The sequence below is a fragment of the Phragmites australis genome, chromosome 22, assembly GCF_958298935.1.
Source record: "Phragmites australis chromosome 22, lpPhrAust1.1, whole genome shotgun sequence".
Classification (NCBI taxonomy): Eukaryota; Viridiplantae; Streptophyta; class Magnoliopsida; order Poales; family Poaceae; genus Phragmites; species Phragmites australis.
This window is the reverse complement of record NC_084942.1, coordinates 6465813-6482730: the sequence shown is the minus strand read 5'-3', so window position 1 is coordinate 6482730 and position 16918 is coordinate 6465813. Positions and strand designations below refer to the sequence as shown.

The window sequence follows — 16918 nt, the reverse complement described above, 5'->3', positions numbered from 1 at the left end:
CTCCGAAAATTTGTTTTCGAAACACTGTACGCCGAATACATATGCTAAATTTGTAAATACATAAAATAATTATCTATTTCAATAAATATAGTCACGTATATTATACAAAATTGTATTTTTACCGTCCGTGCCCACCACCTCCCGCCTTCAAATTCGGAAGCCCAGCCACCGGACCCCGCCCCCCGCTGCTAGATTCCGTTTCCTATTCTGATTGTGGGCATTAATGCTGATTCTAGCCATTACTGGTAATTGATTGGGGGTTTCCAAATTAACCATGATATATGTGCAATACCATAGGAGAACTTTAGAAGCATGATGTAGGCGGATAAAAGATCAAAATGGTTTAGTTCTACTAAACTCGTGTTTTTTATATTAGTATATATGTATTGTAGTACACATAAAAAATTTGACCGCGTTAACCCATGTGCTTAAGGGCATGTTTGATATTTTCTTAACCTTATTACGCTTTAAAATTAGTTACATTGTAGATTTTTAAATAGTTGTTTGATTAACTGCGAGTGGCAAACTATACTTTGTAAGAGATAAGAGATACTTACTATATAGTTCTGGGCTGGTAAATTCGTGATCTTCCTTTTTTGTTTCGAGGAGACCAAAGCCTAGTTAACACTTTTGTGCTCCAGGAAAAGCCCAGCGTCACGAGGTCCAAAAGGCTCTCTTGTGCCAAGCGTCGCCCCATCTCCTCCATCGACGGTGCCCGCGATGGCTTCCTCGGCCGCCGGCGCCGCCCGTCGCCTCTTCCTCCTCCACCAACGCCGCGGCCACCTGCTAACCAAACGTGATCTCTCTTCCTCGCCTGCAGCCGTCGGCCTCGACGACGGCGGCCGCGCCAAGATCTTCGACCGCGACCTGAAGCGCCGGCACCGGGACCGAGCGGCGTGGGCGGCGGGGGAGACCGACGCCCTCACGGACGCCGTCGCCGAGAACCTCCTCGACCGCCTCGAGGACTGCAGGAAGGCGTTCCCCTCCGCGCTGTGCCTCGGGGGCTCCGCCGGCGCCGTCCGCCGCTTGCTTCGCGGCCGCGGTGAGCCATAGTCTTCTTGTGCATTTTTTTGGTGTGTGCTAGTCACTGGATTGGACTATGCCGTCGTCAAGATTCCATCAATTTTACCCGCAAATGAGCTGCTGCTTGCAACTTCTCGTTGATACGTTGCTACGTTATATGGTGGTGATGAATGAACTCAATGTTTGTGTGTCAGGTGGGATCGAGAAGCTCATCATGATGGACATGTCGACCGACATGGTGAGGAAGTGGCAAGAATTGGAGAATGCTACCAGTGACGGGCTTGAGACGCACTTTGTCGTTGGAGACGAAGAGCTCCTTCCAATCAAAGAGAGGTAAGGATCAATGGGTAAACATGGTTACATTTAGCACCTTGGATGGTTTCATGTATGTATTGTATTAAGAGTAAAAATGTACTAAGACCGCAATGCTTTGCTGAGGTTGCGATGCACCTCCTGCTCTTGTTAGGTCTGGCAATCAACTGCCAATTGTACACTGTTGATTTTATGCAGTTGGTCCATTCTGACTTAAAAATATGACCTTTTTCTAACATAGATTTGAATATGAAAATAGCTGTTTATCTTTCCACTTCTCTTGCACAAAAGGAAAATGACTCTTTGCTTCAGCTCCCAACTCCTCTCCCCTACCTTGTTTATAGATCAACGCATACATGAGAAATATACTGATTTTGTGTGAGTGAATTACAATTCCAGAAGTATAAGAAACAACACAGGAAGTTCACCATTTACTCTTTTTTAATGCGGTTTCATGGTTTCTGAAGCTCACAGGATTTGATAATAAGCTGTCTTGGGCTTCATTGGACAAATGATCTACCTGGAGCAATGATACAGGTACATTGTTACCAAAGAAATACCTTTACTACGGATAACTGGTTAATTGTTACCTTTTGGTTGCAGTGTAGGCTGGCATTGAAACCTGATGGCCTTTTTCTGGCAGCAATTCTCGGTGGAGAAACACTGAAGTGATAACCTGTCAAATTATAGAGAAAATTTAATTTACCATTTGTTGTCATTTTCTATTTCTTTGTCTGACTTGTCTTTGGTCGGGTTCTATTATTAGGGAGCTTAGAATCGCATGCACCATTGCTCAAATGGAACGTGAAGGGGGCATCAGTCCTCGAATGTCTCCTTTAGCACAAGTATGTGTACTTTATTGTCTGAAATTTTGCTAAAAGGAGATATTTGTTTGTACTTCCTTTATAGATTTATTATACTACTTCATAGTAAAATCACCACTGAAGTTTCTTTTATGAAACGGACCATGCAACCATTTATACCAGTCAGATTGAATCTTACACGCAGATAACTACTATCTTGGCCTGTTATGTGTCTATTCGTTTTGATTATGACATTGTGTTGCAACCTTTCAAGGTCCGTGATGCAGGAAACCTTTTGACAAGGGCAGGCTTCACCATTCCAGGAGTTGATGTTGATCAGTATACCGTCAAGTACAACAGTGGTTTGTTCAAAAAGAAAACTTGAATTTTCTATTGAGTACTATGTATTGTTCCATTTCTCTTTTTCTTTACAATATCATGTGATGGTTGAATGAACATGTATTTCAATTTTTATGCTTCACTTCTGTGTGATTACCGTTACATCTATCAGATAGCAATAGTCACTTTCATATATTAAGTTTTGTGACCTGCAAATATTATATCAGGAAAGTTCTTTTTACATCAAAGAAACATACTGATTTTGCACGTGGAGAATCATGAGTTACTTATTTGTGCTGCTATTTTTGCTGCTTTTGTCAACTAGCTTTGGAACTTGTTGAACATCTTAGAGCATTGGGGGAAACAAATGCTCTCTTTCAAAGAAATCCTGTGAGTGTCTTCATATCATACCTGTTTACTGAAAAATGACTAAATTCTAAATAATTTACTTGCCCTAGTAATCGAACTTGAATTAGTTTTGTTTTATCAGGTGTTAAAAAGAGACACAGCCTTGGCGACTGCAGCCATTTACCAGTCAATGTTTGGGTTAGAAGATGGATCTATTCCAGCAACCTTTCAAGTTCTGTACTTGTCTGATATTTCAATTTCACTGTTGGAATAATGGACAACAAACTTCAAGAGATTTAGTTACCTTTATTTTAGCCTGAACTGATTCAGTAAAGTACTTTTCTCAGTAAAGTTGAATTAATCTGGGCTAGAAATAACTAATCCCCCTATTAGAAATGATTCACAGTTTTAGCTGGGCCACTGATCACCAAATGTTATCTTGTTTGCACAGGTAATTTACATGACTGGATGGAGGGAGCATCCATCACAGCAGAAGGCTAAGAGAAGGGGTTCTGCGACCATATCATTCAGTGACATACAGAAACAATTTGTTTCCAATGAGAATTGAGCTTCACTGCTTCTCAAATGGTAGGTGGATACCACACTAAGTTCATTTGTGTTTATGTATTGTTAATTATTTCCCCCTATCTCAGGTGCTCTCTATGTTAACTCTTGGTTTTTTGTTGCCAGTTTACTGATCCTTGATCTAAAAAAATTACACATGAGGAAGGAAAAGAAATCCTCCAGCGGCTCCACGCCACAACTTAGGATTTCTGAGGGTTCACATTTAATAAAAGCAAGTGTGCGCTTCTGTTGGTTGTGGCAATTTGCTGAGGGGAACCACTTATTGTACCAGCCATGATTCTGCTGCAAACAGTCAGTGTATGGAGAACTGTTGTCGCCTGTTTTATGAAGGTTGATACTGAGTTTGAGGGAATCTAGTACTTGTGAACGTCATCTGTAGTGTTATTCTATCCACCATGTCCATGGGTCTTAAAGTGGTTCGCCTGTGGCGCACTGCAATGTTACTAGACACGACCACTGTTTTTTTTTCTCAAATATGTAGGAGAGTTGTGTTATTATATAAAAAGAAAGAGTGATTTAATTTATAAGAAAAATTGGGTTTAAAAACTTTAACCTATGCATCAGTACAACTCGTGGAGTCCAGTTCACATGTAAGATAAAGAAAAAAGAAATCCTAAATACCCCATAACAACCGGATGATGAAGGTTTGGAAAGTAGCTATAACCCGATAATCACAAACCAGACAGAGTTCACACCGAACAATGTTACACCACAAGTAATTATGCTTAGCTAGCATCTCGATAAGGACATCCCAACAACTCAACAAGCGGAGCTTTGCTCCAACACCTGATTACTCGACTTGGTCCGTGACTCACGTCAAATTGTAAGCTCAAAGATGGGTCCTGGGACGTTGGAGCATAATCACTGTTGCGAAGCACCGAAGGTCATGGGAGCCCCACCGACCAGGAGAGGGTCGAACCAACAACGGAAGATAGTGTGCCCTGCAAGGAGTGTCGCCAGAAGCAGCACGAAATAGCAGAGGGATTCTCCAAAATGACACCTTCAGGAAGGTAGTAGTGAAGGAACTGTCGTCGCTTGTCCAGGAAGCTAAACATGGTTTTCACCCGGAGAGATCTCAGGAGAAGCTTCGCACGGCGCCTCCAGCCCATGGGCGCCACTGTTGCCAACATTGGCATGATGCTTGTCATGGCTTTTGCCCTTAGCTCCCCCTACCACGGCATGATCCAAGAGAACAGGTAGCAGCACAAGAACACAAAGTGTCGGTCAGCAAAAGACGACTGGGGGCAAAGCCCCAACTCGCATCAACGCACAACATGGCCACCAGGGTAGCACTAACATCGTCATGAATAACGGCTGGCCACCGCGAGGAGCACCGCGGGCCACAGATGGCTCGACTGGGTTAACGGTGTGCCAAGGCCGGCTGCCGGGGGGTGCAGAGCTGAACCAACGGCGCTGCCCCGGAACCCCTCGACCACAGATCCCGCCAGCAACCCCTCGAGGCAGTTGGCCTAGTGAACCCAAAGGCAGCCAATAGGAACCGACGGGCAGCAGAGGACCAGCGACAACAATAAGCGCGGCCCACGACGGCACCGCCTAAGCAGACGATGACAACATCAGTGAAGAAGCTGCGGGAAACGCGCCCACCGAGAGTGGATCCGTCGCCGCTAGTAGCAGATCCAGCTCATGGACATCCAAATCTAGGCAGCCAGAGACGTGGACGGTCGAGAAAGCCACCGCGGAAGAGCAACTGTAGGGGGGAGGTGGGGTAGGGGAAGAAGGAGAGAGCGACGGGTGAGAGAGGAACCACGACCGTGACGTCCCGACTTTGGGGTGGATGGTAGGGGAAGAATGCTTCCTCTCCGAACAGGTAATCAATACTAAAGTCTTATAAGTAATAAAGAAATACGACCTTGACCCATATCATCATCGCCACTATTTTATTGTATTTTAAAAAAGAAAAAACAACAAACAAAAACAAAAAATAGTCACCAGCATCATATATAACCACCATCCAAGAAAGAGTCTATTATTTAATTGGTCCGCATCAAATTATGGAGATAATTATATGCGACTGCAAGCTCAACTGGGATAGTGAAAAGACGTACGAAGTGCATGTGTAATAACCATCCCAGTCGAGCTTTGCAGTCATATATATGGTAAATAGTTCTCCAATTTCATCATTTGTAAAAAACTAAAACAAATAAGAAAACAATACAGTTTTCAATGGCTGAGTTTTGAATGAACTTAAAAAACATGTCAGCTAGTTGATTAAAGTTCCCTTCCTGTCATGTCCTAAGCAACTGCATAACTTGGGATATATAACAATATAAGCAAGTAATCATTGCTGAAAGGATCATATAGCTTTTTTTTACTGAGAACATTGATGCATCCTTTACATTAACAAGCAAGACTTAGTTTGATAGAGTGTTAAGGGGGAAATTGAAAAGGAGACTAAACATTGTAATAGTCTTACACTCAAGTTCACCACTTATGAAGAAACAAGGGAGCATTGGAATAGGACACATGCATCTATTTAGTTGAAATTGGACTGGTTTTTATAAATTATGGTTCTACCTACTTCTTAAATTGTTGCAAAATCTAACTCGGAGTGCACATAGTTGTCCATCAGACCAATACACACAATGAATATCATGAACACATCCAGCACCCAACAGGCAAGAAAATACAGTTGACTTCATGAATTTGATGTGCTATTAAAGATGACTTTCATCTTCATGTCTATGGCAAAACATCCATCGAACATGCATAAGTGCACAAAAAGCATTCATTCAGGAAATCTGTACAAGCAACGGCATGCGGTCTACATTAGTACGAGGTCACAGGAAACTGATGAACAATAAGAGGAGAGGAAAGGAGAGGAGAAGAGAGGAGAGGAGGAGGATGGCGGGAGATATCATCACTAACCTTGGGAGCGGAGAAGGAGAGGATGACGGGGCTCCGAGACGGGGACAACGGGCTCCGTGGATGGCAGCATCAGTGACGGCGCGAGGAAGGGAAAATATTCGACCAGCAATGAAACCACTTTTATTACCAGTGTACTTTGGGCCGATAGTGAAACCACTTTCACTGCCGGTTGTCATATTGAGCCGGCAGTGAAGGTCACCTTTCACTGTCGGTGGACTTCTTCAGCTGGCAGTGAAAGTCATCCCCCTACAATACTGCTCGACGCCTCGCGCCCTTTGACACTTAAAAAAATTGTGCATCGGCAGTGAAACCCCTTTCACTGCAGGTGTGGGGAGCAAAAAATTTGATTTAGCTGCGCACGCGTTGAGACTTGAACCCACGACCTGCTCCAAGTAAAACCGAACAAACCGCTATGCTACTTGATTATTTTCGATTGATTTTTTGCTATCTGTATTTATTAATATTATGTTAACCTAAAATCCTAATACATATTTATTTAAATTATAAATTGAAGTTTCCATAACATAAGTGAGGTATAATTGCATCTAAAACAAATTTATGTATAGTAATTAATACAATTTAGCTACTTTGGCTTAACAATTCACCCTTCATTATGAAATGGCTCTATTAGCTCGAGGTAGAAGAAGGTTGAGAAGAGGAGGACATCACTGCCGGCGAGTTATAGCCGGCAGTGATGTACATATATCACTGTCAGTTAGTGGATTAAACCGGTAGTGATGAGGGTGCTGGGTATCACTACCAGCTCAATCCATCAGCCGGCAGTGATGACCCTTATCACTGCCGGTTCATAAGTCACGATAGCTGATTCTTCCCGCGCGGCTTATGAACCGGCAGTGATGCTCCATCACTACCGGTCCATGAGGAACCGGTAGTGATAGGATGACATATAAGCCCAGTTCTATAGTAGTGCCAACACCTGGCATAACCTCATAGCACAATACATTCCCATGAGAAAGTTGTGGATTTGCTATCAAAAGAGTTGGTTTCAACTTATTGCCACTCTTAATTGCAAACATTATATTCAAAAGAGAGTCACCGTTATCATTTGCTATTTTAGGACTAGTCATGGAGGCTCTGTTTTGTGCCGTCACTCACATTTAGGGGTGAAAATGAATCAGATACGGATGGATAATATCTACCATATTTGTTTTTATATTTTTCATCAGACCTAGACAAAAGGTGTCTAAATACTTAAAATTACGAATTCAACAATACTTGGATAATTAAAACTACAAATGGAGCGGCATCATGCTCCATAAGTTAATTAATAGTGCATAAGTTAACTAACACTAAAGATATTACCTCAACAATAGAAAATGGATTAGAAATAATTAAATATGACTTAGAGTTAAATTATAGACATTAACATGAGCTAGAAATAATTTTCTTGAACCATCATGCTCTCTCTTGTTTGTTGAAACTTTCTAGATTTATTTAAAGTGTTATATTTACTTGGTTTTTATTTGCAATTTTGGATTTACTGGACAATAGAAAACACAAAAGGAAAAGGAAAGATAAAGGAAAATCTTGGAAAATACTTTGGACCAAAACCCAATTTTCTGGTTCGAAGCTTTCTCCTCCTCTCTCTACTTTCCCAGGTTGCCACCATGGGATGAAGCAACTTATGGGCATGAGTGAATATAGATCAGGATGGATGGGCTAAGCTAAAATTCAGATATCTGAATTATCTAATCCGACGATAATCCGAATCCGATGCAAAAGATTGCTCTAAATTTGTATCCATACCTGAATTCGAATCCGATATGATGATATCCGAGGAACTATCCGAACTGAAGCTATCCGAATAAAAAAAATCCGAATTTTCTAGATACTATCCGATCCGTTTTCACGCCTACTCACATCTATCATTGTCGCCATTCTCACTGGCAGCCTCTTCGATGACCTTTGGTGATTGACAACAATGGATATCCATCCCGATGCCGCTTCATCGAAGTCACTGCTTACAATGTCGCCCTCTTCCAGAGTTACTGACCAAGGAGAAGGAGGAGCAACTGGCAATTTCGCTAGCTGATATGCTCCTGTCGGAGGGTGAACTCCTAAAGCAGGGATCCGGAGGGACCCCCTTTGAGATTCGGCCGGGGGATGATTCTGAATCTGTTTTGCGAGAGAAATAAATGGACGTAAATACGATGGCAGGTGGAATGGAATGATCGGATGCAGGATGCAGTAAATGCACTGGAGGTTTTTAGACAGGTTCGGGCCGCACTGAGCGTAATACCCTACTCCTGTGTGGATGCTATAAATGCGCTGAGAATGTCTCTCAGGGATGTTGCTGGTTACAAGAATGTTTGTCTATCCTAGAGCTTCGGACTCCTTGTTCTTCGGTGATCTCAGCTTTTGTGCTTGTCCGAGAGTGTTCCGTCTCTCTTCGATCTTCGTCCGGGGATCGGATGTGGCGTCGAGAGAGTCTTTCCGTGTCCACCGGCTCCTCTTAAATACTCGCCGGCGGTAGCGTGCCCAGAAAGGGAGGGCACGAGTTTCAAGGCGCCATAAATAGAAAGCAACCATCATGGGCTGCTGTGCGAAGTGACAGGGGGGAGGGGGGGTTGAAAACGCGCCCCCGTCCGGTCTCGATCGTCATGATGTCGTTCTGCAACGGGCGCCGTGGAGAGGGCCCATCGGGCAGCCACCGAGTGGCCTGGCGTGTCCGTTCGGTCTTGTACGCCTGACACAGCAGGGCGGCAGGCGGGACGCCTTGGGCCTCGAGATGTTATCCCGAGGCGCGCCGGATGACGCGGGATGGGACCCGTGCATTAAATATCCCCACGCCCTCCTGCCAGAATGTGGTAGGGACTGACACCGAGCGTGGCAGGAGCAGTTGGAAATGACAAGCCACGCGCCCTCTTAAATGCTGTATTAGGCCTTTCACTGGTTGACACCTCACCGCTGGACCTGTGTGGGGGCCACCGGCGATGGACTTCTTAGGCCGTCGAGGAACCGAGTGCTCGGGGGTCACTGTTCACAGTCCCGAGCACTCTCTCCCGGATATGCTCTTTTTTTGTCCTCGGGGAACCGAGTGCTCGGGGGCTACTGTTCGCGGTCCCGATCACTCTCTCCCGGAATTGACTATTCAGGTCCTCGGGGAACCGAGTGCTCAGGGGCCGCTGTTCACGGCCCCGAGCACTCTCTCCTGGAACTAACTTCCTTGGGTCCTCGGGGTACTCGGGTGCTCGGGGGCCACTATTCGCAGCTCCGAGCACACCCTTCCCGGTACTCGGCTTTTTTGGTCGTCGGAGGACTTGAGTGCTCGGGGGCCACTGCTCATGGCCCCGAGCACTCTCTTTTCGGCACTTGGTCTTCGCGAATCATCGGGGAACTCGGGTACTCGGGGACCACTGTTCATGGCTCCGAGCACCCCCTCCCGGGACTTAGTCTTCTCATACCTCGCGGGGATGATCCCCGCGGGAGGGCGCCATGTGGCAAATTGCTGATCTGGCCTCAAGACTCTGGGACCCCTGGTTCCTGATTCACCGACAGCTCCCGAGATCATCATCGTAATTGAGCTAGATACGTACGAGAGGGAAAGAGATGGAGAGTAGGTGGCAAACTCGTATCAGTGGAGCCCTAGACGAGACATGATGGTGCATCCCCATATCAATGGGAGAGGACGGGAGGGGGTGAAGGTGGCTGAGGAGGATGTTGTCACTCGAGGTACAAAGGGGGTATGTGGTGTGGCAGCACAAACCTCATAGCTGCAACACTCAGTAACGAGGAAAGAGAGATGAGGTGAAGATGATGAGAGCCTGATATGTGGGACTAGATGTAGAAATGTCCATAGTAACATACGATGAATGTGATAATACTTTTGGTATCATTTTAAAGTGTGTAATGTCTAGAGTGACAAATAGTTGAAACCCACTATTTTGAGTAGCAAATTGTTAATTTGCTTTTGTTCCCATAATCTCATTGGCCCATTAACCAGCCAGCCATCTTCCTCTCGTGCATTTTTTTTAATCTTCCTTTAGTACTCCCTTCGGTCACAAATATTTTTTTCAAGATCCATTTAAACTTTTGAAACTTCAACCATGAATAATATTTAAAATGTTTAGTTTAAAAATATAAAAATCATATGGGTAGATTTGCATCGAAGAGTACTTTTATAATCTCATAAATTTAGTAAATTTTATAAATATATTTTAATAGAATATAATAATCAAAGTTATATCTTATAAATCGTGTCATATCGAAAAAATAAGTATTTACATGACACTAACCCAGCCCAGCCCGTTCCTGTCCCCTGACCTCTCATCCCACCACTTCCCAAACTGCTCCCAGTCTCCCACCCACGGTCCCAGCTCTGCGGCGACCAGCGGCCAGTCGGTCCATCGCCTCGAGCGGAGGAGCCGCAAGGAGGCGGCGGCGGCGGCGGCAGCGCCGCGCTCTCTACTGATCAGTGCTCGCGCAGTACATTGCACGGGAAACGGTACGTCTCCATTTCTCCGTGGCACAATTCCTTCAGAATCGCTCCCTGTGCGCTGTTGGTAGCAATCCTGATTCCTGGGAGGCCGAGATACTGAATAGAATCAGTAGATTTTTATCTGGGGAAGAACGATGTAGAACACATCAATAGTAATGAACCAGAACCAAAAAAAAAAAAAAGAATAGAAAAAGAAAAAGGAGTCTGTGTATAGCCGTATATACTGGTATAGTGACCACGTGTTCATTATTCATGGCTGTGAACATTTCGACGAAACATACGGGGTAGATGGAGCATATGGATTATAGGGAGCATCCATCCATAGGCGTGGTTCGCATGTTGCATAAAGTTAACTGTATTTTTCGTTAACAAATAGTAGCAAAATTGGAGATAGAAAATGGCATTGCTGTAAGCACTAGTCATCACTCTTCCAGTTCTTAACATTTCAGGAGAGCAAGTGTACTTAGTAGAATGGACACTTCCCCTCTGGAAAAAGTTTGTTTCGAGCATGATCTTTCAATGTTGATATCCAGGTGTACCACCTCCAGTAATAAAATGTGAAGTTTCGAACACATGCATGGTTTCCTAAGTGAACCTTTGGCCACCATATATCATACCTGAAATTTGCAAAGGAAATTTCAAGTGCCTTTTCTATTTATAGGATTCTTCCCTTTGGGTGAAAGTTTCAGCCATATACATACAAATTTGCAGTCAGAAGACCAAGCAACAGAGTACTACAAGTAGCAATTGTCAAATGCAATTGGGGCTGTACTGTCTACATCTGGATGTAATTATTGACGTGGATTGGTGCTTAATCCTGAATTTTCTTTTGAGAAAGTCAACCATGAAGTTTCACCGAACATACCGCATCTAGTTCAGTCACCATCATGACAACTAAGTGCTAAGCAAGTGGCAGACTGAACATGTCATTGCTCCAAGTACCCAAACTGTGCACCCTGTTAGATGTGTCAACTTTGGCCCCCTGGTGCATGTGAGTCTCAGTGAGCATGTAATATCAGAAGCCAGGCTAGTAGGGGGAGATTGTCTCTGTGTATGCTACCAGAGTGTCTTTAACAGTTTCATCATCAAATAATGGAGGTTGAGTCTTATCTCTGCGTTGTTTCTTCTGCACAAGCAAAACTCTCATATGCATCTCCATATGCTGTTATCTCCCCCTAGATATTTCCTCTTGGATACACACACAATCTATGGCTGCTGGCGCGGCTCTCGTGTTTGCCGGGAAGTCGGTAACAACTGCAACCATCTCCTTCTGGATCAACAAGGCTTTCACCTGCCTGACTGAATACTGCAAGGCTGAAGGCTTGGAAGATGTCAAGGATAGGGTACTAAAGTCGATGAAGAAGGTCCAGGCTGTGCTAGATGTCGTCAGCCCTGAATATGTCAAGGAACAGAGCAGCAATCTAGATGCATGGCTGTGGGAATTCAGGGATGCCTTTGAGGAGGCTGAGGATGCGATTGATGAGCTTGATTACTACGAGCTTAGAGAGAAGGCAAAGGATCACTAGGTTAGTGACTGGGGCTCCTCTTTCGCTAAGATGAAGCATAAAGTTGTCAAATCCGTTAAACATGTCGGCATTTTGGATAAGACCGTGAAACAATTTACTCACCGCGGCACACTCAAGAGGTTGAGGAAAGCTATGGAGGGTTTAGACAAGGTTGCTACGGAAGTGGTGGCGATTCTCACAGTCACTGAACATCGCAACAACATTGCTTCTGGTAGTCAGCCACAGGTGAACTACAACTGTGATACAGGTTCAACATTAACTGCTCCTTACTTTGTTGGGCGAGAAATGGAGAAGGAACGGATAGTTCGATGGCTGAACAGGACATCAGTTGAAGCTTTTGAAATTGTGACAAGTACTTACCATGTTCCTATTCTTTCCGTAGTTGGTCATGGTGGAATGGGGAAGACTACATTAGCTCAACATGTATGTGAACAGGAGGTTGCAAAGAGTTTCAAGGTTATATGGGTCTGTGTATCTAATAGGTTTGATGCAACATCCGTGACAAGCAAAATACTAGAATCTGTTACAGGGGCAAAACCTAGTGCAGATCACTTAGAGGCGCTTCAACAGAAACTCAAACAGGAACTGGAGTCTGTAAAATTTTTCCTTATTTTAGATGATGTTTGGGAATGTAAGAAAAAAGATGAATGGGAAAAGATATTTGCTCCTCTGAGGAAAGGGGCGAGTGGGAGCAAAATTTTAGTAACAACCAGAATGCGATCAGTAGCAGATATGGCTGCCAATGCCATGGGGGTTGAAGGAGAGTGCTTGGAATTAGAAGGGCTGCAAGAAGCTGAAAATCTTAAGCTCTTCAATTATCATGTCTTTTCTGGTCGGAATCCAAAAGATTATGGAGATTTAAAATCAATCGGAGAACAAATTGCAAAGAAACTGGGAGGATGTCCATTGGTAACAAAGGTTGTCAGTGGTCATTTACGGTGTAAAATGTGTTTTCAATACTGGAGCAGTTTCTTGCAAGAAGGTCTGGAACATTTTAAAGGAAGTGAAGATGATATCATGCAAGTCCTCAAATTAAGCTACCACTACCTGCCAACAGAGCTTCAGATTTGCTTTCGATACTGCAGCTTATTTCCGCAGGACTATAAATTTAAAAAGAAAGATTTAGTGTTGATGTGGCTTGGTTCAGGATTGATCTCACAGGACGGAAATGGACTGAGGAGGCTTGAGGACATTGGGGAGGAAATTTTGGCTATGTTAACTAGTAAATCATTCTTAGATATGAAATTCAAAATAATTCAATATAGTCAGAGAAAAGAAGAATATTACGTAATGCATAACTTAATGCACGAATTGGCACAGCATGTATCTTCTGGTGAATGCACAACAATAATTGATCCTAGCATATTGGAAAATGAGAAGGACACTGTTCGACAGCTACGTATTGCTTGCATTGACAAACTATCTACTGAGGAGGTCAAGAAAATCACACGTTTTAAGAATCTTCGCACTATTATTATTGATGGTCCAGGTTTCATTAACAAGGTTATGTTACATACGGTTGAGAGCGTTATAGAAAGCTCAAAATCCTTGCGTCTATTGAGATCAAATTTGGAGAATACATACCATCTTCCTAAACTTGCTGATTTAAAGCACCTTCGTTATGTCTATCTGCATAGGATATCATCCGAGGGAATATGTGGACTTGTCAAACTTTATCACTTACTGCTAGTTGATTGTTTGAATGATTGGAAGGAAGAACCAAGACAAGCAAGGTATTTGGGGAACATTGATCATCTGCGATATGTAAATTATGGGCCATATAGAATTGGCATGTTTCCAATTGGAAGACTCACTTCTCTTCAGGAGCTGCACAACTATCGGGTACAAGGAAGTAAGGGTAACAGAATAAGTGCTATCGGGAACCTGAAAACTCTCCGGGAACTAGAGGTATTGGGTCTTGAGAATGTTGAGAGTCTTGAAGAAGCTGATAATGCCAAGTTAAATGAAAAACAATATCTCAACTCTCTATCTCTTTCGTGGTCAGCATGGGCTAGTGTGGAAAACAGTAAAGATGACTTGATTCTTGATCACCTTGAACCACATGCTAATATTAGAAACTTGAAAATTTCTGGATATGGCGGCGCAAGACTTCCTGTTTGGATTGAGAACCTCCGTGTCAAAAACTTGGTGTCACTTGAGTTGGCGAGATGTTTATATTGGGAACACCTGCCTTCACTTGGAGAACTCACATTTCTTAAGAAACTTTGGTTGGAGTGCCTTCCTAGCCTACAACAGATTGGTCAATCATCTCAGCTGTCCAACATTAGTTGTATTGATTCTTACCTTCCTCCAAATCTTGAGACTTTGATTGTAAGACGTTGCAAAGAACTGACGCAGTTACCAATCCTACCACCAAGCTTGGTTCACTTGGAAATAAGTAAGGTTGGGTTGACCAAACTCCCGAGGATAGGCAACCTAAACGGAGAGTGCATTGATACCAAGCCATCTAAATTGCTGTTTGTCAGTGTTGAAGAATGCGAGTGTTTGACCTCACTTGAAAGAAGCCTTCGATTGCAAATGCAGTACATCAGAACTATCCATGTCCTACGCATCAGCGACTGTAAAGAACTGGAGTCTGCGCCCTTGTCGTTCGAAGAAATGAGTGAGCTTAGAGAACTCGATATCAGAAATTGTCCGAAGCTAAGGACATCAAGCGAGCTTGAAGGCAAGATCCTGCCGCCATCACTTGAAAATCTTACAATCAAGCAGTTTGGTGACCTAGAACAGTCGCTGATCAAGTCACTTCATGGACTCGCTAACCTTTCTGAGCTGGTGCTGGAGAACTGCCCGGGCCTGGTATCCCTGCCCTCAGCAGATGTGTGCAAGAGTCTCAAATCACTGAAGTTCATGGAGATTATCAGGTGCGAGAATCTCTCGTCGTTTGGTGGGCTCGGCTCCCTTCGATCCCTTATTGTGCTGAAAATCAGCACCTGCAGTAAGCTCACAGAAGTTGGCTTGTCTCTAACTCCACACGCATCTGCTCCTTCTGCTGCTGATTCTGCTGCTGGTATAGAAGAGGTGAATCTGGTGGTGCCTGCCAGCTCCCTGCAGATCGACTACCTTGAAGTTGATCTCCCATACGTATTGAACATTGAGCCTCTCAAGAGCCTCTGCCACACCAAAGGATTGGTCATTAGAGATGGAATGCAGATGGAGAGCTTACCTGAACAATGGCTCCTGCAGAACCACAAAGAACTCCGATCACTGAAGGTGTTGAGTGCCAATTCCTTGGAGTCTCTGCCGCTAGGTATGCGAGACCTGAGCTCTCTCAACTTCTTGCTTCTATCAGGTGTTGAGAAACTCCGATCACTTCCGGACCTGCCCTCCTCCCTGCAGTGGCTTCATGTTATGGGCTGCTGTCCAGAGTTGGAGACACAGATTAGAGTAAAGGACATCCCTGAATGGAATAAGATCTCCCACATCCCCAAGGTGCACATAGCCGCTGTCAAGACTGTCCAGTCTCCTCACATTTTTCATGGTATATATGCATCTCTCTGATCCACATAAACAGTTGCTTTACACGTGAATGTTCAAATGTGCTATGAGGTTTTCAAATTACTTTATCCCTGTACTAACTTCAACTCAACAGTCTTGCTTCTTTTTAGTTTTGATTGTTTTCTATTCAAATTCTGCATAGTACTATCTTGTGCATGAGAGACTAAAAAGGCCTGAGATTTATCTTTTTTTTAAAGAAAATTATCTAAGCTTTGTTTCTCTTTCAGAAGAATAAAGCCGTATTCTTTGGAAGGTAATATTATCTGAAAACTTTGCATCTGTAATACTCTATAAAATAGAATTCCGAGAGGAAGTAGGTTTCTTTGTATTAAGAAGAAAGTAGGAAACAAATTTGAGTTAAAGAGAACTCGACCTAGATGGTGGGGTTGTACACACCCACCCTACCACCAACTGCTCCTCATAAGCTATTTCCTAGACTACAGTGTTTACCTTAAGTTCAAATATTTTAATTTTTCATTGATTATTTGTCAAATTTGTTCAACACTGTTACTATCTAATGACTGAATAGCACTCTATGTAGGTGGTTATTACTTCATGTACGGCAAAGAATGCAGCGAAGAGGCTATTTATGGACGAAGCCATCAATAATCATTGAAGCATAAGCATGTTTTACTCCATCTAATTCAAATCTTCTACTGTTTTGCTTGCCATTGTCTTCACTCGATTCTTCTTGTGCGATATCTCTAATAGCTTTAATTCTTCACTGTATTAGCCACGTATGGTGTCATGCCCCAGTTTTGGGGTGCTTTTGTGCGAATGTATTGGGTTGTTGCTTTTGGTGTTTTTTTAATTCCCCTGATATACTCGAGGAGGGGCGACGTAATTGCTAAACTCTATTCCGTTGATTTTTTTGAAAAAAAAAAACGAGCTACTGATTCATTTATGCTCCTGAGTCCTGACAGAACATTGACGACAGTGTTTGCCGTCTTCGCCAGCACTCAAAGATGAAGTCATAGCAGAATAGCTTGCTCACCCAGTGGTGCTCAGTGATTTTCTTTTTCAGCTATATTATTTTGTTTGAGCTATTGGGAGATTGATCGAAGTTTTGTTCAGCTTGAATCCACTCATAGTTACCCTTTTATTCACTAGAAAGCCCAAAC

The 16918-nt window shown here is 43.5% G+C and overlaps 2 protein-coding genes across 5 annotated transcripts; both read left to right on the top strand.

Annotated features, from left to right (window-relative positions):
- The first annotated feature begins 616 nt into the window (after window positions 1-616).
- LOC133905488 (putative methyltransferase At1g22800, mitochondrial) lies at window positions 617-3823 on the top strand. 3 transcript variants are annotated; one of them, XM_062347293.1, is made up of 10 exons: window positions 620-1042; window positions 1218-1356; window positions 1803-1872; window positions 1939-2003; window positions 2102-2180; window positions 2413-2500; window positions 2803-2867; window positions 2968-3057; window positions 3277-3413; window positions 3516-3823. In XM_062347293.1, exons 1-9 carry the CDS (start codon window positions 721-723, stop codon window positions 3391-3393), a joined length of 1035 nt encoding a protein of 344 aa, XP_062203277.1. In that variant the 5' UTR covers window positions 620-720; the 3' UTR covers window positions 3394-3413; window positions 3516-3823. The 3 variants fall into 3 exon arrangements, 1 of the variants encoding a protein (XP_062203277.1); XR_009907627.1 differs by lacking the exon at window positions 3516-3823 and having other exon boundaries at window positions 617-1042; window positions 2968-3154; window positions 3277-3403; XR_009907628.1 differs by lacking the exon at window positions 3516-3823 and having other exon boundaries at window positions 617-1042; window positions 2954-3057; window positions 3277-3335.
- An 8486-nt stretch (window positions 3824-12309) lies between these two features.
- On the top strand, window positions 12310-16598 carry LOC133904833 (disease resistance protein RGA2-like). Of its 2 annotated transcripts, none has more exons than XM_062346417.1 (2): window positions 12310-15780; window positions 16339-16598. In XM_062346417.1, exons 1-2 carry the CDS (start codon window positions 12312-12314, stop codon window positions 16404-16406), a joined length of 3537 nt encoding a protein of 1178 aa, XP_062202401.1. In that variant the 5' UTR covers window positions 12310-12311; the 3' UTR covers window positions 16407-16598. The 2 variants fall into 2 exon arrangements, with proteins under 2 accessions (XP_062202401.1, XP_062202400.1); XM_062346416.1 differs by having other exon boundaries at window positions 16327-16598.
- Window positions 16599-16918: the final 320 nt, after the last annotated feature.